The 19,827-nt window shown below is 53.3% G+C and overlaps 1 protein-coding gene across 11 annotated transcripts in view; it reads right to left on the bottom strand.

Moving 5' to 3' along the window:
- Positions 1 to 19,827, bottom strand: part of CACNA1A (calcium voltage-gated channel subunit alpha1 A) — a 322,216-nt gene that overhangs the window by 23,447 nt on the left and 278,942 nt on the right. For 9 of the 11 annotated variants that reach the window (XM_037818101.1, XM_037818099.1, XM_037818097.1 and 6 more), the window contains 8 exons: positions 19,128 to 19,238; positions 15,187 to 15,270; positions 12,771 to 12,776; positions 8,745 to 8,861; positions 8,384 to 8,449; positions 8,127 to 8,242; positions 6,330 to 6,480; positions 1,246 to 1,373 (listed from right to left, as the gene is read on the bottom strand). In XM_037818101.1, the coding sequence (XP_037674029.1) occupies positions 1,246 to 1,373; positions 6,330 to 6,480; positions 8,127 to 8,242; positions 8,384 to 8,449; positions 8,745 to 8,861; positions 12,771 to 12,776; positions 15,187 to 15,270; positions 19,128 to 19,238 (779 nt within the window). The remainder of the gene's footprint in view (positions 1 to 1,245; positions 1,374 to 6,329; positions 6,481 to 8,126; positions 8,243 to 8,383; positions 8,450 to 8,744; positions 8,862 to 12,770; positions 12,777 to 15,186; positions 15,271 to 19,127; positions 19,239 to 19,827) is intronic. The other 2 variants (XM_037818095.1, XM_037818098.1) reach the window with 1 other exon arrangement.

Here is a 19,827-nt window from a genome sequence, read left to right on the forward strand (position 1 = left end):
GGAGAAGACAGGGGATTAGTGGAGGCAGGGGCTCAAGTCGTGTTCACGCCGGCTCCCGCACGTGCGGCGAGCCCATGGTGCCAGGGGCTGGGGACCCCCTGGCTTGCAGGAGTCGGGGAGGCTCGGGATGGGTGGAGGTCCCCGATATGTTCCCAGACCCCGGGGGCAGAAGGTTCTGGTTGGGGTCAGTGAGTGAGCTCTGGGCTGGGGAGACACCTCCCCCAGGGGTCTGTCTGCACCTCCCTCTTCCACAGTCTACATGGTCTACACTGGGGGCTTGTGGGGTAAAGGACAGGGGGACAGCATCCAACTGCTGTGACCTAAAATCAAAAGAGGAAGAGTTAGGAAGCAGCTACAAGCCAAAAGCCGCTGCCCTGGGGCCTCCTGGGGAGCTCAGCTGAGGCTGCGGGGAGGCAGGGGACCGTCTCATCCTCCCCGCCTTTGATGTGAGGCTGGAGGAAGAGGGGCTTAGGCAGCTGGGGGCCCTCTGGTAACTGAACTAGGATTCCCTGTTGGTGGTTTGTGGGTTCTGAGCCTCGGATTGTGCCTCGGAGATTCTTGCATCTCCCAAGAGCTTGGGGCTTCAAGGGCACTCAGTACACGTGCACGGGTGGGGCTGACCCCCTCCACCCCCACTGAAACCATCACCCTTGGCCAAGGTGGGGCAGATCCCCCCAAAGCATCACCTTTCGCAGGGTGGGGCTGAACCCCTGCACCCGTCACCCTTGGCCAGGTGACTACGGAGATGTGAGGGCTCCCTCTATTTGTAGCCACAAAGATCCAAGGGCTCTGGGGCACCCGAGTTGAGGCTCACCTCCCCCCCACCCCATACACACTTGTCCTGCACCCCTGGCCTTGTCAGTGTCCAGCGGGAGCTGGGTTCTGCCCCCCTGACCTTGCAGCCAACCCCCAACCACCAAGGGAGTTAGGTCAGCCTCTCTCCTCATGCTCCCAGGAGAATCATGAAAGGTCTCTGGTGGTCTCTCTTACTATCTTGTCCTCACTCCCGGAGGCTTCATGTTAAGGGGCAGAAAGACAACTCAGAGGAGACGGGGGCTCTGCAGAATGCATCTTGGCTGTCCCCTCCTGGGGTTTCGGCGGGGTGGCAACCGAGGACGCCGGTCCTTATCTTTTCTCTGGATCTGCGCCTGCCCGCCTGTGGGATCCCCTCCAGCTCCCCAGGGTCCAGGCCCTGACTTAGCCTCTGCTCCAGCTCAAGGGAGAGAGTTCCGGATGGCTTCTTACCAAGCTGCGGGGTCGTACTCAGCCCAGACACGCACGTATTCGTCCAGGTGGTGAGGGCCCAGGATGGACGAGTCTCGGGTGAGGTACTCGAAGTTGTCCATGATGACGGCGACAAAGAGGTTTAGCATCTGCCAGGGGGCCCGAGAGGGAGGGGGGAGAGCGAGAGAAAGAGTGAGAGAGAGAGTAACGACCCAAACACACGTACACGAGGCCCAGAAGTGGGGGGAGAGGAGATGGGGAAAGGGGGAGGCAGAGAGAGAGGGAGGAGGGGGAGGATGTTTGAAACAGAGGCACACCCAAAGGGGACCATCATGTCCCCAAATCCTACCACACCAACCCCTAACAAGGCTAAATTGAAGGCTCCGTGTGGGCAAGAACCTTTTCTTGCTTGCTGGTACAATCTCAGCTCTAGAAGAGAGCCTGCACAGAGTAAACATGCGGCAAATAGTTTTTGGATGAATGGATGGATGGATGGATGGAAGGAAGGCTATCATGCTTTTGTCTGCATCTTGTAGCATCTTTTCACCAGCTGTCTGGCACATGGCACTCAGAGAACTTTTGCATTGGTCTTTCTTTCCAGCATCCGTTCTCCCTTTGGGTAACAGTGCCTGGGGGATCCCCTGCTCCGCTGTACACTTAGATGCCATAGTTATGTGTGGCTGGCCCCACTTCACAACTCCACAGGTGGTGGCCACAAAACTGAGGCCTGTGATTGGTTAGGAAGGGGCACATGACCCAGGTGGCCCAATGAGAGCTTTCCTTTTGATTTCTGCTGGAGCCCTGGCAGCCGTTTTGCCCCCAAGAGGACAGAGTCTGAGCATGAACGCTGTGCAGCGTGGAGAAAGCTTAGAGATGGAGGGGTCCACCTGTTGGGGTCCAGCCTCACCCTCGTGTTTCAGTTACACAAATCCGTGAATTGCACATTTTGCTTAAGTTGGTTTCAGCACAATTTCTGGTACTTGAAACAAATTTGGTGAATATATAGTCAATTTCCTGCTCACCTGTGGGTTACTCTTTCAGGCCTTTTCCTTTCCCCAGTCTGGATCCCCCCCAACCAAATCATATATCAGACTGTATTGTCATTGTCTGTTGACATGTCTTCCCAACACCCCTGCAAAGTATGAGAGAAATGCATTCTTTCCTATAAGCCCCTGAGCTTAGTATAAATCCTGGCATATATTTAATATTTAATAAATGTTTAAATATAAATATGGTAGGTATTAGCAAACGACCTGTTATCCTAGGTGTCCCTGAATGTCTTAGTTTGCCTGAGCTGCTATGACAAATACCACACATTTGGATTAAACATTGAGACTTTATTGCTTCATGGATTTGGAGGCTAGAAGTCCCAAATCAACATTATCAACAGGCCATGCTTTTTCCTGAAGTCTGCAGCTTCCTGGCACTGGCTGCTGTGAGCCTCAAGGTTTCCTGGTTTGCATCTCTGCTTCCAACACCCTGTGATCTGACCCTAGGTCTCCTCTTGCAGCTTCCTCAGATTTCTACTTCTGTGTCCAGTCATCTGTATTTCTGTCTACATTTCCTCTCTTTATAAGGATGCCAGATATATTGAATCAAGGCCCACCCTGATTCAATGCAGCCTCATCTAAACAGGAATTTCAAACACCCTATTCATAAATGAGTCTACACCTTAACTATTAATAATAACATTTTCACAAGGCTGTAGTTACACAGGGGTTCACACCCACAGGAATGCAGATTAAGATGCTATGTCGGTTTGGATGTATCGTGGTCCCCTAAATGCCATTATCTTTGATGCAATCTTGTGGGGCAGACTGATTAATCTTTTTGAGCAGGGTGTGACCTTCTGATTGGATGTTTCCATGGAGCTATGACCCACCCAACTGTGGATGGTGACTTTGACTGGATAATTTCCACGGAGGTGTTACCCCACCCATTCAGGGTGGGTCTGAATTAAATCACTGGAGCCATATAAATGAGCTGACACAGAAGGAACGCAGAGCAGCTGTGAGTGACATTTGGAGAGCAACTGAGAGAGGCATTTTGAAGATGGCCGTTGAAAGCAGACTTTTGCTCCGCAGAAGCTAAGAGAGGACAAAAGGCCCTGAGAGCAACATTTTAAAGAACCCACAGGAACTGAGAGAGGAGCTAGAACACAACCCAGGATCAGCAGATGCCAGCCACGTGCCTTCCCAGCTTAGAGAAGTTTTCCTGGATGTCATCGGCCTTCCTTCGATGAAGGTACACGATTGTTGATGTCTTACCTTGAACACTTTATGGCCTTAACACTGTAACTGTGTGTGCTGGTTTGAATGTATTGTGTCCCCCAAACGCCATTATCTTTGATATAGTCTTGTGGGGCAGACGTTTTGGTGCTGATTAGATTTGCTTGGAATGTGCCCCACCCAGCTGTGGGTGATGACTCTGATGAGATGTTCCCATGGAGGCGTGGCCCCGCCCATTCAGGGTGGGCCTTGATCAGTGGAGCCATATAAATGAGCTGAGTCAAAGAGAAGAAACTCAGTGCAGCTGTGAGTGACGTTTTGAAGAGGAGCAAGCTTGCTAGAGAGGAATGTTCTGGGAGAAAGCCATTTTGCAACCAGAACTTTGGAGCAGAAGCCAGCCACGTGCTTTCCCAGCTAACAGAGGTTTTCCGGACGCCATTTGCCATCCTCCAGTGAAGGTACCCGATTACTCATGTGTTACCTTGGACACTTTATGGCCTTAAGACTGTAACTGTGTAGCCAAATAAACCCCCTTTTTATAAAAGCCAATCCACTTCTGGTGTTTTGCATAATGGCAGCATAGCAAACCAGAGCAGATGTGAACAGAACACATCTTCTGTGGGAGATGTGATTCTATCCCCAACAGTAATTTAGTGACTTGGTTTCAAATTCCTCATTCCATGATGTTGATGGAACCAGGCCCTGTCCTGGGCACTTGGGATGCAGCAGTGAACAAAACAGAGGTCCCAGATCTGGGGGTTTGGCATCAAGTACTGTAGAGATCTCTACAGATGCTCGCCTCCCCTAGGGGTTGTGTTAGAAGATCTTGTCCCCATATGCACCCACAGCTGTTTAGATGAGGCTGGTGATTTCTGATTCTCTCTACCAGGAATCTGGAACTGGGAGATGGATCCACTGGGTCAACAGCTCTAGATGCTCAACTGGGGAGGCAGTACAAGGCTGTGGCTGGCGTGAGGCCACATGGTGGGCATTTGCCGACAGACTCTGATGCTTGGGTTCGGGTGTCTGCAAACCACAGCTCCCACACTCCCTTGGCAGCTGACTTCTGGTTACATCTTGCTGGTGGAAGCCAGTGGAAGTCAGGTGTTCTGGTTTGGATGTATTATGTCCCCCAGAACGCCATGTTCTTTAATGCAATCTTGTGGGGTCAGACATATTAGTGTTGATTAGGTTGGAATCATTGGATTAAGGTGTTTCCATGGAGATGTGACCCACTCAACTGTGGGTAATAACTCTGATTGGATTATTTCCATGGAGATATGGACCCTGTCCATTCAGCATGGGTCTTAATTAAATCACAGAAACCCTATAAGAGCTCAGACAGAAGGAGCTCGGTGCTGCAGCCAAGAGAGACATTTTGAAGACAGCCATTGAAAGTAGACTTTTACTCCCCCAGAGTTTGCCTGGGAGAAACTAAGAGATACACCCAGATGCCTAGAGAGAAATGTCCTGGGAGAAAGTCATTTTGAAACACAAACTGGGAGCAAAGGAAGAAGACATCAGCTACGTGCCTTCCTGGTCAACAGGGATGTTCCAGAAGCCATTGGACATTCTTCTGTAGATGTATCCTATTATTGATGCCTTAGCTCAGACACTTTATGGCCTTAAGACTGTAACTTTGTAACCAAATAAACCCCCTTTATAAAAGCCAATCCATTTCTGGTATTTTGCATAACAGCAGCATATGGGGGGCATTTGCAGACAGACTCTGATGTTTGGGTTTGGGTGTCTGCAAACCACAGCTCCCACAGTCCCTCAGCAGCTGGCTTCTGGTTATATCCTACCAGTGGAAGTCAAGATACTAGCTCGGGGTAGGAAAGGAGAAGGGACACTTGCATCCTGTGTAAATGGGCAATTGTCCAGACAGCACCCCTACTAGGTGGTCTGAATCCCCAGCCAGGTGGAACCTCCCCCTCAGAGCCCTGGGTGCAAGACACATGGAGCCCTCCTCCGATCCCCTGGGTGCTGAGAACATGCCCCTTTCCTTTTAATTCCATCCTGCAGTTGGTAACCCCATCAACTTCAGCATCCTCTGATTGCTTTTTCAACCCCGTGTAGCCAATCCCTGTGTTAAACTCCCTCCAAAGGAAATACCTGCACTTCTGACCGTGTTCTGATGGATACAGGGAGAGAAAAGAACAAAAAGAGTTTGCAGAGATGAAGCCCTAGAGGTACTGCGAGAGTTTAAAGAGAAAGAGAATCAGAGTGGGCAGCTGCTCTGATTCCTGATGATTATTTTTTTTTTCTTCCCTGATTCCTGGTTTCAATCTTTTCCTTGGGTCCTATGAGATCCATTTTTCTCCTCCTGAAAATGCACCTTTTTTTTTTTTTACTGGTGAAAGCAGATTCTATTCCTTGCAAGCTCTCATAGCACCCTAGAGGATGTTTATGTGGCTGAATCCTTCTTGTCTCCCGACTTACAGAAGGAGACCCCAGCTTGTGGAGAGTAAGTGGTAGTTTCCCACAGCTGCACTAGAAGGGCCCTGGGGCCATGTCCTACATGAGTAGTTTTTCTCTCAGTGTAACCCACTGGTGCTCAACTGGGGATAATTTAGCTGTCCCCAGGAGATATTTAGCAATGTCTGGAGACATTTTTGATTGTCATAACTCAGTGGGTGGTGACATCTAGTGGGTCAAGGCCGAATGCTTCTAAATACCCTCAGAATGCACAGAACAGCCCCCCACAACAAAGAATGATCCGGCCCAAAGGTCAACAGTGCCTGGATGGAGACACTTGGTTCACCTTATCTTAGACTGGCTCAGTAGCCTTACGGGGAGCATACTTTCAGGGATGCCATACTTTCAGGAAACCCTCTCCCCTGAAGGGAGCCCACTACTGCAGGTCCACACACTCACCAGAAACGAGCAGAGGAAGATGAAGGAAACAAAGTAAAAATAAGCAAATTCGTTGCCACACTCGGGAGTCAAGATGCCAGAGTTCTTGTCACACGGCTTCCCACTGAGGCAGGAGAGCATGATGTTGTGCCAGGCTTCCCCGGTGGCACTCCTGAGGACAGAGAGGGGGCATCAGGGACCTGGGCATCTAGCCCAGACTGGACACTGTGTCCCCCAAGGCATGGCAGGGCCTGGAAGTTGAACACTTGGGTTCTGGTTCAAACTCCTTTCTGGAGGAGCTCATAGTAAGGTTTCACCCTTGATTGCACATTAAAACCCATGGAGGGTTTTAAAATGCCCTTCCCCAAGAGATGTGGGTCCAATCTGTGTGGGGATATAGGTATGATTTGAAAGCCTCCAGGCAGCTGTCATCTCTTGTTAATGACAGGCCACTCTAGGTACATGGGCTTCTCACTTCCCTCAAACATGCCAGTGCCTGCCCCAGGACCTTTGCACTTGCCGTTTCCACCCTCTGTCTGGAATGCCCTTTCCCCATATATCTACATGGCTCCCTTCCTCACCTATTTCTCTCAAATATCTCCCCCTGATGGAGGCATCACTGACCACCTTATTTAAAGCTGTGATGGTCCTTCTGGTGATCCATCCTCTCCAGAAGGGTATCCTTATAGCACTGCAACCGAGGAGTCAGGATTTAACAAACGACTATGCCTACTGAATCATTATATAGGTATTTCCTTTTTACATATTAGAATAGCCAGAAGGAAATACCTGAAATTACTGAACTCTAATCCATCTGTCTTGATCTTTGATAATGATTGTATAACTAAATAACCTTTATCTTGTGATTGTAAAACCATTGGAAGGACACCCCACTTGTACCACCTTATCCTGTTTCTCAACTTTAGAGTTATGATCAGTAAAGACAGCCCCTAATATTTATTCATGAAGGGCCTTGAGTCAGCCTAGAACTAACCCACCCCAATTCCAAAACTATCTTGCTAGATGGAGCTGGATCTAACCAAAATTGGCCCGCCTGACATGCGCAGTAGGTTAAACTTTAACCTATAAGTGACCTCAACCTCATTATAATCTGCCATTTTCTTACATACATTCTGTGGCTAAGCATGCAATCAGTCTGTGCATGCTCAATAATTAGATCATCTCTAACTTCCTCATCTTGACCATTGTACTCATCGTCCTAAAACCTGCCCATCTCTTGGTGCTATAAAATATCAGAATTACTGCAGTACAGTGAGACAGACTTTTAGGTCCAGAGGCCATCTGTTCTCCTGCTTGGTGCTTAGCAACAAACTCTTTCTTTGAGACCCAGGCATCTCAGGAATTGGTTATTTGAGCACATCAGGCAGAGAACCCACTGCTTTTGATTGGCATCACCAACCTTTAAAATTGTAGCCAGTGTTAAGAAGGAAAGAATCAAGCCTCAGTTTCCTCCTCTCTCAGTTGGGGTTTCCAAAAATCCCCCCCAAACTGGATGGTCAGGAGGATTCAACAAGATGCTCATGAATGCCTTCCACGCTTGTGTCCCATGGCCTCTAGCTCTTGCCATGCTGGGGTCCCTGGGATCCCGCACACCCTCCCCATGTCTCACCAGAACAAAAGGGTTTAAGGGCACAGCCACCCACCGGAACAGAAGCAAGAGAGCTCGCCTGCCACCCGGAGAGAAGGATGAGGGCACGTCCCCACCGGAACAGAAGCGTGAGGACACGCCCTCACCGGAAGAGAAGCAGGAGGACACGCCTCTGCCGGAAGAGAAGCGTGAGGGCCCGCCCCCCTCACCGGAAGAGAAGCATGAGGGCCTGGAAGAAGGTCCGGAAGTTGTTGTGCTCAGTGATTTGGAAGTCGTCCTCGTCACTGTCCTCGTCCTCCACGTCGATGCCGATGTTGCCAAACACCTGGGGAGGTGGAGGGGGATGAGCAGGCGCGGCGTTGCCTCCGGTGGTCCCAGGGAGGCCCGGCCGCCGCTCTGAACGGGGCTCCCCTGACCCACCCTTGCCCCAGGGCGCTCTGGGAACGTTAATGGCGCCAGCCCTCACCTGCATCCCGATGATGGCGTAGATGAAGAACAGCATGGCGATCAGCAGGCAGACATACGGCAAGGCCTGGAGGGAAGGGAGGCAGTGAAGAGGGGTGCGGGGCTCCTTACCTGCAGGGAGGCTGTTTTCCTCCCTTGTCCCCACGCTCTGCCCCACGGGATTGGGTGCTCTGGGGTGAAGCCATAACCCAAGGCTTCAGGGGGCTCCCCGACGGCTCTAGAAACACTCCAAGCAAGGGGAGTTAGACGAGAGCTTCGCAGCTAACAGATTCTGAGCAGGGTCCCTCCGAGAGGCATTTCCAGCCACAGCAGAGGGTTCACCCTTTTCAGCCCCGGGGTGCGCGGCACGGGCAGGGGCTCACCTTGAACGACTGCACGAAGGTCCAGAGCAGGATGCGGATGGTGTAACCCTGACGGAGGAGTTTGATGAGCCGGGCCGCTCGGAAGAGGCGCAGGAAGCTCAGGTTGATGAAGTTGTTCTGGGGAGACGGAGAAAGAGGGGTGACCATCCACCCACCCCCAGGGACTCAAGAGCCATCAGCACTCACAGAGGCCCCTACGTGAAGCCAACCAACAGGAAAAAAGCAAGCCAGACCCCAAATAAAGAGGGGAGGAGAGAAAGCACTATTAAGGCAATGGTGCAGAGGAAAAAATCTTGTCAAGGGGCAAAGTTGGGGGGGGGTAAGAAGGAGGAAAAGGCATCAACTCAAAAGCATAAACCCTCCCTGCCAGCCCCACCCCCAAAGGAGAAAAGGAAATAAAAGGAAGGACGAGGAAGGGGCAGGCTGGGGGAGGGTGGGGGGAAGAAATAACAAAAGAACAAGGAAAAGAAAATATATCCGAATCATCCAATCAGGAAAAAAATCGAGATGGTTTTTGATTCTCCCAACAACCAAATGCACTGAGACGAGAGGACACAAGCGGGTCAAGTTGCCAAATCCGTCACATGTGTACGATGCAGAACTACCACGGCGGGGGGTACTGGGCAGGGGAGGGGAGCCAGCACGCTCAGGCCGGGTGGGGGGACGTGTGCGTGTTCCGAGGGTGTGTTAAGCTCTGGGCCGGAAATGCATCTGTCCTGAGACTCACCGGGCATCCTGGCCTGCCCTACCGAGGTGCCCACCCGCTCCTGCCCGCCCTCTCCTCACCCCACAGCCAAGAGGAGCCAACGCAGGAGCCAATTGGGAGAAGCGGGAAAGCATCTTTTCTTACCCCCTTGGCGAGCGGGAATGGGGAGGACAGGAGGGAGATGGGGCTGTTCGGCTGCAGGGTGAGTCCTCGCTGCCCGCTGAGTCCGAGAAGATGCATTTGGGGCCCTTTTCCCCCCTCTCAGGGATGGCTTCTCAGCTTCTGGGGCTGGGTGGAGTAGCACGGGACCAGGCCTGCGGGAAGCAGGAAGTATGCAGCTCCCGTGGGTGAGCTCGGATCGGCCAGGGCCCACCGAGGGGCCGGTGCTGGGGACGGGGAGGTGGGCCGTCCCTGCCCCCAGGACCTCCCTGGGCAGCCCCTGCCTCGGCTCACAGAATCCCTTGTCTGTCCACTGTCTCTGCCTCCTCCCACCCAAGCCAGAACCCGGAACCAGATGGTGGGGTTGGGGGACAGGCAGAGGCCAACTGGAGATGGTGGGTCTACTTGTCCAGGGGACAGGGCTTCAGGGGACATTGCTGTGTGCGTGTGGGTGGACCAGATTTGGCTGATGAGGCTCTTTTGTTGGGCCTGAGCAGGGCTTTAGAAAAGGAAAAAAAAAAAAAAGTGGCCAATGTTTAAAAAGAAAAAGGTAAAACAGAGACTACACTTAAAAATTGGGCTTTCCGGCAACACAGGAAATGGACCTCCCGTTTGCCAAAGTCCTGATGGCCTAGAAGTGGCTCCTTCTTTCTTGGTTTTCTGTATCTGCTTGGTTCTCACAGGCTTTTGAGTTTGAGCCCGGCCTCAGGGAGACCCCAGAAATCCTCCTTTAGTGGACATTCACTCAGAAGGGTGAGGTCAAGAGGAGAGGACAATCTCCTGCTAAGAGGCACCTTGACCAAAATCTGCTCTTTGGAATTTGGAGGATTCCTAGATGCAGGTTGTACAGCAAGACTTAAATTGGCCTCGTCGTCACGTGCCGAGTGGCATAGGGGGTGACCTCACAGGTTGCCTCTTAAGTCCCCGCAACTGTTGACAGCACCTGCTTTTGGGCTCCAGTGTCCCAGTTTGGATGACAAATTTTATGGATATTCCTGTATGATGGTTATCAAGGCCTTCCCAGCGAACGGGTTTGTAGTTGTGCTAGTGTCTGGAGCTGGGAGGCAGGGACAGGGGTTCAAGGAATTTGGGGGGCTGCAAAGAGTCTTTTGGATATGGTGTCAATGTCTAGAAGACTTTCGGACACGTGAGGTGGCCTTGTGGGCCTCTGGGTTGGAGGATGGGGCTTGGGCGGGGGGGGGGGAGGGTTTCCTACCCTGACTCTGAGAACGTCCCAAGCACCTCTAAGAAGCCCCCAAACCCGGGCTCAGCTAAACGCATCACCCTCCAGGCCCCACCGACCTGACCCCTGGCCCTGCCTGGCCGCCCAGCTGCATCTGGGAATGGGCCACTGGCCCAGCTGCCCCCAGTCCCCTCCCGCCCATCCCCGAGGTACAAGCCATCCCTTCCACGGGGCGGATCGGAACACGGGCTCGGCAGAGCATGCAAGGGCAGGCCGGCCCTGGAAGCAGCCTCTGCGGGCTTGGGGCAGAGCAGGGGGACCTTGCACCGTGCAGGAGAAAGCTTGGAGGTGGGAGCTTGTGGGGACACACGTGCAGAGAGCATGCTGCCATTCTTGGAGCTGAGCAAGAAGGGAGACACAGGAGGTGGGGGAAGAGACAAGAGAGGTTGGGGTGGTGGGGGCCCGGCCAGGCACAGATCCACCCTCCATCCATCCCCCAGCTGCAGGCCCATCTCCCCAAGGCCCTCAAAAGCCCACTTCACTCCTGACCCACTCTCCCCTCCCCAGCTCCCATCTCTCAACTTTGCTTTTCTCTCCTCGATCCCTGCCCTGAGCTGTTTCCCAGTTCTAGCCCCTCGTGGACTGGAGCAGACTCCCCCAATGTCTCTCACTACCCTCTGGGATTCCTGGTGACCACGTCCATCCCAGCTCCCTGCTGAGCTGCTCCAGACACAGTGGTCTCATCTAATTGCACGTCGGATAGAGCCTCTCTTTGGACACTTAGGAGTGAACCCAAATTCCACCACAAAGCTCCCAGGGGCCTGCCTCCTCCTGCCCTCCTGGGCTTTCTCTGGGTCAACTCTCCTCTGTTCTCACTGCTCCATCCACACCCCTAACTCCGGACCCTAACCCCTGCCAAGCTCCGTTCTGCCCCAGGACCTTTGCATGTGCAGCATCTTGGCCTTGGATGCCCTGTTCTTTCCTCTCTCTGCCTTGTTAGTTCTGCCCATCCTTTAGCTCACAGTGCAATTAGGATTTCAGCTGGGTTTGGCGGTTGTCTGACTAATGCCTGCCTCCCCCAGCAGGCTGCTTTCTGCCCACCGCCCCATCTGTGGCACCCAGTGGGGCTTACTAAATGGTGAACGAGTGCATGTGTGGCCCCAGCGGGGGAGGGCTCTCCATGGCAAAGGTGTCGCTGGGGGTCCTTCAAGGAGGCTCCTGGGTGTGTGTGGGAGGGGGCAGGTGGGATTTAGCAGGAGTGAGGATGTGCAAGTGTGCAAGGAGCCGAGAAAGTGGGGAATGAGGGGTGGAGAAGGTGTGTGTGGGGGGAGGGGAGGGTGGGTGGAGGGAGGTAATGGAGGAGAGGGACAGTGTGCGTGCGTGTGTGTGGGTCTGCCCCGGTGGCTCTGGGGGCCAGGGGAGTCATGCCCTCCTGCCCCAGCGGAGGCCCTGCACAGAGAAAGCCTTTTCCCTCATCCACAAAGACGCTCACCAACAGCCCTGCTCCAAAACCCCAACTCGGAACCCGAAAAAAAAACCACCCGAGAGAATCTGAGGGGAGGAGAAGGGAGACGAAGTGGAGAGAGGGAAGGGAAGTTGGGAGTACAGACAGAGGCGGGGAGGAAGTGGGGGGAGGTAGAGGAAGTGGGGGAGAAGGTTGGAGAGATGTACAGACAGTGGGGGGAGGAGGAAGTGGGGGGGAGGTTGGAGAGATGTACAGACGGGGGAGAGGAAGTGGGAGGTAGAGGAAGTGGGGGGAGGTTGGAGAGATGTACAGACGGGGGAGAGGAAGTGGGGGGAGGTAGAGCAAGTGGGGGGAGGTTGGAGAGACGCACAGACAGAGGGGGGAGAGGAAGTGGGGGGGGCGTCAGGCATCCCAGTTAGAAAGCCCGGGGCGCGTGCCATGCGGTGCTGACACGAGAAGATGCTTCCGCGGTTAATGTAAGGCATTTAGGCTTCAGAAAGAAGTAAAACCAACCGGATTCTAGGTGCAGATGTTGAAGATGGATGGGGAGCGGGCGGGGGCAGTTGGGGAGGCGTGTTCAGCGTTTTTTAGGTTGATTGGTAACCAGTGCCAAAAAACCCATGGGTTTCGGTTCCCCGAGCGGGGAGTGGGGTGGCGGGTGTGGGAGATAAGTCATTGGTGTATGAGCACACAGACCACGTCATGGATGAACAAATGAGTTTCATAGTGCATTTTGATTGGATGAGTTTTTCAGACGGCGTTGCGCCAATATACAGTTTAAAGAGCAGGCATGGAAAGAGACAAGACAAGAAACACAGTCATTATCCATCGCACGCCGGGCAAGCCCACCCACTGCCCGCCCCCGGGGCGCCTGGGGGACGGCTGCCCCATGCCTGCTGTCCCCCGATTCCTGGGGACTTGTCCTCTCGGGGGTCCCGCTGTCCCCCTGCCTTAGCCTTAGACCTCGTGGGCTTACCTGGGAGGCAGCAAAGTGGGGGGACTGTGAGCTCCTTGCAAATGCCACCCCCGCACCCCAACACTCCAGGCTGGAGTTAATCCTAGAAGGGGCCAAACACCCCCTCTATCCTCCCTGCCCCCAAATGATTACAATTCAGGACCGGGGTGGTGGACAAATGCAAACTCAAGTATATTAAAAACTACATCAGCTCTAAGAGGGGATTTTTTTTTTTCTTTTTGAGTCTGTTTTGTTCACTGCTCTGTCCCCAGGACTTAGAAGAACTCCTGGCCCCCAGCAGGAGCCCACCGTTTCAAGGCTGGGTGCTTGGGGGAATGTGGGGTCTCACGAGAACCCCCTGAGGCTGGCTGGGAGAAGAGGGAAGAGGCGTTGCTATTCTGAACACTAAAATCTCATCCCTTGACCCAGAGGGACACGGGTTCGAGACTGTCATCCGTGCAGTTGACCAGCAAGAGTTTTTGACTGTCAAGTTGGAACTTGGCTCCTCACTAGAGACTTGGGACACAAGATGGGGTTCTGGGCTCTGGGCCTCTGCCAGGAGGGAGTGGCGGGGGGGACAGGTGGGCACGACTGTTCTAGAGGAAGGGGGCAGGGGTGGGGGGCAGGGTGGGGGACGGGGGGATTTTTGTCTCACTGGAGCTGAAGGCAAAGGGGTGTGGCTGGGCTGGTAGTGGGGGACACCCCGGAGAACAGTCCTCCCCAGCCGCACTGGCCTTCTGGGATGGAGAGGGGACCACGTGGTCCCTTTTGGCTGGGGGCTGAAACTTGGAGACCCTGGGGGGCAGTCAGTTTGCTCTGAGGACCACCCAGGGCTGGCTGCAAGATCTGGGGGTGGGTGGGTGGGGGCGGACTCTCACCCCCCCAAGCGTGAAGCATCAGTTTCCTTATCTGTGAAATGGGGCAACACCCTCTTCTTCAATACTTTCCCTCCCATCCTGACCCACTCCCCGTCTTGCCCCGGGCAGCACCCCGGCTTCTGGGTTCCAGCTGGGCCTGGCCAATGGGAGGCTCTGCCAGGGGCTGGGGGTAGGGGGGCTGGAGGGGAGAAAGTTCGGGGTCCTGGACTCTGGCTCAGGTTCTCTCGCCCCTCAGCGGCTCCCTTCACCTCCCTCTGATCTCCATGGGTCCTCTCTCCAATCCTATCCCCCAGTCGACCCCTCTGATGGAGTTCTCTTACGTGGCGAGACCCTGACTCCTACCAGGAGCTAATTCACAGAAAATGCTTTGGCAGGATGTGCAGCCTCTTGTCAGCTATTATTATTTGTATTGTGATTACGATGAGGTTGAAACCACTTCTGGCCCTTGGCTTTGACACTCTTTGCCTTTTTGCTGCCCCCACGAGGGCCCCTACTCTCCTCCATCTCCCGAGGGACCCTGTCCCCCAATCCTGGGCTCGCTAGCAAGTGACCAAGGAGAAGGTCTGGGACAGGAGCTCTGAGGGTCCACCAGGTAAGGGGAGGGGGCTACAGCTGACAGATCCAGTGACTCCCACGGACAAACGTGGGATGACCCACTTCAGGAAATCTCCAGGCCTTGGGGCTAGAGAGGGGTGGACATTCTGGGGACTTCCCCAAGGCCCGGAAGGGGCATCCCAAATTAGCTGGAGGGCCGTGGTGCCCTCTGCCCATAAACCACGAGAAGGTGGTTCAAGCAGAATTGACTCGAAACCGGTTCCCTCTCAGCTTCCATCACCGAGTGGAGTTTGGGGGACAGCGCTCCGCCTTGGAAGCCTTTAAATGTTTCTGATCCTTTCAATACCCTCCTCGCCCCCTGCCGAGGCTCCCAGGGGACCGTCCCGGTGTCCGGGGTAGTTGACCACTGTCAAGCACTGACCCGAGCCCTCCCAGCCACCTTCGGGGTCCCCCGCTTCTGGATGACCACCTCCCCGCCCCCCACCACTGCTCCCCAGCTCCAGCCCAGAGCTGCCCTGCACAAAGCCAGCAAGAACCTTACCCCAAACTCGGTCACGAGGATATCGGTGACGCTGCCCAGAACAGTCACGAAGTCGAAGATGTTCCAGGCATCGCGGAAATAATTCTAGAGAGGGGGGTCACAAGACAGAGATGCCAACGAAGGGCTCTGTGCCTGGTCCAGCCTCAGGGGCTTGCTGCCCACCTGCCTGTGACCCAGCCGGTTGTCATGGTTGAGTGAGAAGCCAAATACTGCTGGACAGGCTGGTAGGGATCCTGGGATCCGTCAGGATTTAATCCCAGGCCTGGGGTGAGTGCAGAGTCTGTGTTCAGAGGCCCCACTGATTCAGGACTGGGTTTACAGCACGGTCTCTAAGAGGGGGTTCAAACCCCAGCTCTGCTACTGTGCTGTGTGGCCATGGGCAAATGACTTGACCTCTCTGTGCCCACATTTCCTAATCTGAAGAAGTGGGGACATAGAGCGGGCAATGGAGCAGAGACCTAGGCTTTCCAGGCATGCGTGGGGCTGCACTTCCTGGCCCTTTTGTGGTTAGATGGGACCACGTGTCTAGACATGGCCAATGGGCTGTGAGCAGAGGTAGGGGGAGTTGCTTCCTGGCCAGTGTGGGCCTTTCCAGAACTCTCTTAGCTCTGCATCTGCTGACTAACAACATTACAGATGGCGGCTGCTCTGTGAGCCTGGGTTCTTGAGTGACAAAGAGGCAGAGGTCCCCTGTGGTTAAGCGTAAACAAAACCTTTGTGGATTCAAGCCACTGAAATGTGGGGGGTGTTTGTTACTGCAGCTTCACTTGGCCTGTCCTGACAGGTACATCTCTGAGCCAGGGGCTGGCCCAGCTGAGAAACTCAGGCCCAGCAGTGTTGTTAAAATATTGAAATATGCCCCCTCTGTTGGCAAACAGCCAAGGCCCGAGTCCCCCGAGGAACCTCTGCTGCCTGCCTCAATCCAGCAAAAATGGGGACGTTTGTTGGTGTCGCAGAGGATCCCTGCTCCCATGGCAGAGCCCACGCCAAGCGGCACCCCTGCCTGGATCTAAGAGTCTGGCTCAAGCAAATGACCCCTCCGCTGGGGACCCACGAACCAGACCTTCCCAGCACCCCCACAGGCAGGATCAGAGGCTGGATCAAGGCTTCTTAGGGCTATGGGTCCCCACTCACATCTGCTCACCTTTGTCCTTTACCCAGGGCTCTCGCTGGCTGCACACTTGTTGGGGAATCGACTGTTCTGACGAAGGGCACTGGTAGGTCAATCCACCAGCTCCCTCCCCGTACTCTGAGCTGCGTGCTCTCTGCTGCCCCCAGAGGTCCCCAGTGGGACTGACCTCGGTTGCCCCCAGTGGGAACGTGCTCCATAAGGCACCCTTTACCCGTTGCTTGACCACCTCTTCCTCACTTCTTGGCTCCTAAAACATTTCCTGGGATCCCCTCCTGGATAAATTCCTTGCACACACATCCTTGTCTCAAGCTCTGCTTTGGAGGAGTCCCAAAGTAAGACAAGCATCTTGTCTACCTTCTAGGTGTGTGGTAGGTTGAATTACGGGCCGCAACACGTGCTTGCCCTTTTGGGTGCAAACCCATGGTCCATAGGACCTCTCAAAGAGGTTACTCTTAGTTAAGGTTTGGCCTTGGAGACCTCACAGAGAGAACCCGGAAGTCACGCAAGACAGAGGCAGAGGACATTGCCACGTGACGGGAAGCAGAGATGCAAGCCAAGGATCACCAGCAGCCAGCCCCAGGATGCTAGAGACTTTGGGGAGAAAACGCTACTATGCTGATGCCTCAAAATTGTGACCTGATAAACTCCTGTTGTTTAAGCCTAAAATCAGTTTGTGAAATTTGTGACAGCAGCTCAAGTGGACTGAGACTGGGTGTCTGGCCTCAGGCCTCTGTACTAGAAGTTTCCAGTGATATTGCCTGAATTCCACAGGGGCAAACTGGGGGTTCATCTGAAACTGAAGGGGGAGGTGTCAGGGTAGGTCCATTCTGGGATCACCAGGGGTGGGGGAGATGGAGCCCCTGCCCCCTGATAGAATGGCAGCTTGGAATAAAATAACCTCATAGACCCTGGGAGGCTGGTCTGCACTACCCCCATTTTACAGATGTGGGCACAGATGCAAAGCAGACAAGTGACTGGCTTGAGCTTGCACAGCCTGGGGGTGAGGCAGGATTTGCACTCAGGTTTGGCCACCCCAAAGCCTGCTTCCCCAGACAAATTCAGTGACTTCTTCTGGATCACACAGCCCACAGGTGGCAGCTGCGGAATGCTGAGTCCAGGGCTCTTTCTCTGACAGCAGGGGAACCCCCCACCTGGCTACAAGCACCTCCCCAAGGTGCAGTGCCTGATGGCTCTGTCTACACCTTAGAGTCTCCTGGGGATGCTCATTAAAAATACAGACCTGGGGTCCCCCACCTGACCGCGTGACTCGAAACCCATGGAGGTGGGTCTGGGGTGTCGTTAATTTTAGAAAATCTCCCCAAGTGCTTCTGAGGGGGTGGCAAGGATGGAAGCCATTGCTTTTGCAACCCTGCCTAGCATTTACTGAGCGCTCACATGCCAAGCCTCGTCCTCAACACACGTTGCACCCTTAGGTGAGCTCTGTCGAGAGGGAGCCAGAGGACAGGATCTTTGTGTGACAGAGGAGAAGGAGGATCAGTGAGGTGATGGAGGTGGGAAATGAACCCGGTTCTCTGTGATGCAAAGCTTACACCCTTAGCCATCTTGGCAAAACAAAGTAGCACCCAGGCTCGGGCCCCCCAGGGCACCTGAACGAGGCCACGGGCTGTGGGTCATTCTCTTCAGAAAGGTGGGGTAAGCAGGTGGTCCTGAGAGCAGGCCCTGGTCCGAGTCTGAGCTCAACCACCTTCTGGGGACATTCGTGAAGTCATTTAACACTGTTTTCCAAACTCCAAGTCGCGGTCCACTCACTTGGGCCTTCTTCACCTTTTTTTCTTTTTTTTTTTTGGTGCTGTGAACTCCCCCTTTGTCATCTGGGAAATATTACTTTTGTAAAGTAATATTTGTAAATACATAAAGTAAAATAGCTCAGCTCGCAAGGAGATCTGCTATGTTGAAATACGTTTGTCAACATATTTTAAAAAGATCTAATCATAAAGCACATTTTATTAATGCATTTATAGCAAGTTCCAGCTGTGGGGATGCTAATCACCAGCATTTTGGAAAACACGATGAACCCAAACTGAATTTTGAGGTTTTGGCAATCCCTCCAACACAGTATGAAAATAACTGATTTTTATTGGCGACACAAGGTTGTATCGCTAATACTGCAGGGGTTTGCTGTTTGCCTGCCTTTGAGATTGAAGACGATGCTAAAGTTCACTTAGCAGCTGGTGAAATTAAAATGCATTTTTTTTTTGTGCATCCATTTTCATGGCCCTCTGAAGTCTATCCACAGACATCCTTGGGGTTCAATGGGCCTCGAGTTCAGACCATGTGCATGAGTGAGAAATGAAATCAAATTAGTGGGTCATAACCAGCATTAAAAAAAAAAAAAGGAATGGACTAGAACTAGAACAGACAACTTCAGAATACAGGACCCGTGATAAGTGTCGATACTGGTTTCCTAAAAACGGCCTTGCAGTCACTTATCTGTAGATCTGTGTGCCAGCCTGCCTGATTGAGTTTGTCACTCAATTTGTCACGGTGGATTGTGGATAAAGCAGTTTGCCCACGGAGCTCTCAACTCTCCACGTCTCAGTTTCCTTCTCTCTAAAATGGATAATCGCTCCCACCCATGGGATAGTTGGGAAGAAAAACCGAGCAAATACGGGTCTGACTCATATAAACACTCAGCGGGTACTGGATCCCATTGGCATGAGTTGGTCAAAAAGCTCAAGCCGCCATTGGGGTTGGGAGTCTCGGGGCCAGGTGGAGAGGCCATCTCCCAGCACCTGATGTCTCTGGGGTCCCCCTGCCCTGCCAGCTTCAGCCCCCAAGCCATACTTACCAAAATCCCAAAAGCCATGACCTTCAGCACACATTCCAGAGAGAAGAGGGAGGTGAAGACGATGTTGAACACCCTCAGGGCGTTTTCGTAAGCGATGGAGGCCCCATAGAACTAGAGGAAGAAGCAGGGTGGAAGGGCGGGTGGGGGGTCAGAGGGTAGGGGCAGGGACAGGGGGACGGCTCTTTGGAGGTCCTTCCCGAGGCAGGCCTGGGACACTGGGCCTCTCCATCAACTTCCTTTTCAGCTGCCCCTGGCCCCAGGCAGAGGAGGATCTCAGGAAAGCTCACTTCTGCATGGGGCTTTTCAACCTCAAAACAAAACTCTTAAGGGGCCCAGTCTTAAGCATCTGGGACAGTGGGGAAACCTGATTCAGCAGGAGGTGGTGGGGTCTGCAGGAGTCTTTTTGATTCATTAAATCTCTCCCTTTCTAAGTTGACGTATAATATACAATGAATAACTGCACCAGTCTGAATTTTCCCCTTTATTCTCCCATGAGACTATTTAGATTTAGAACATTTCCATAACCCTGGAAAGTTTCTTTGTGCCCCTTCCCACTCGATAACCTGCCCCAGAAGTAGCTGCAATTTTGACTTCCTATGAAATAGTGTTGCCCAAACCATTTATTCAGAATCGAATCCAACCCTTAGACCTAACTTCCAGGTTTCAGGAAATATGGCAGATGGAGAAAGAAGTTACAGTT

Source organism: Choloepus didactylus, chromosome 25, assembly GCF_015220235.1.
Source record: "Choloepus didactylus isolate mChoDid1 chromosome 25, mChoDid1.pri, whole genome shotgun sequence".
Taxonomy (NCBI): Eukaryota; Metazoa; Chordata; class Mammalia; order Pilosa; family Megalonychidae; genus Choloepus; species Choloepus didactylus.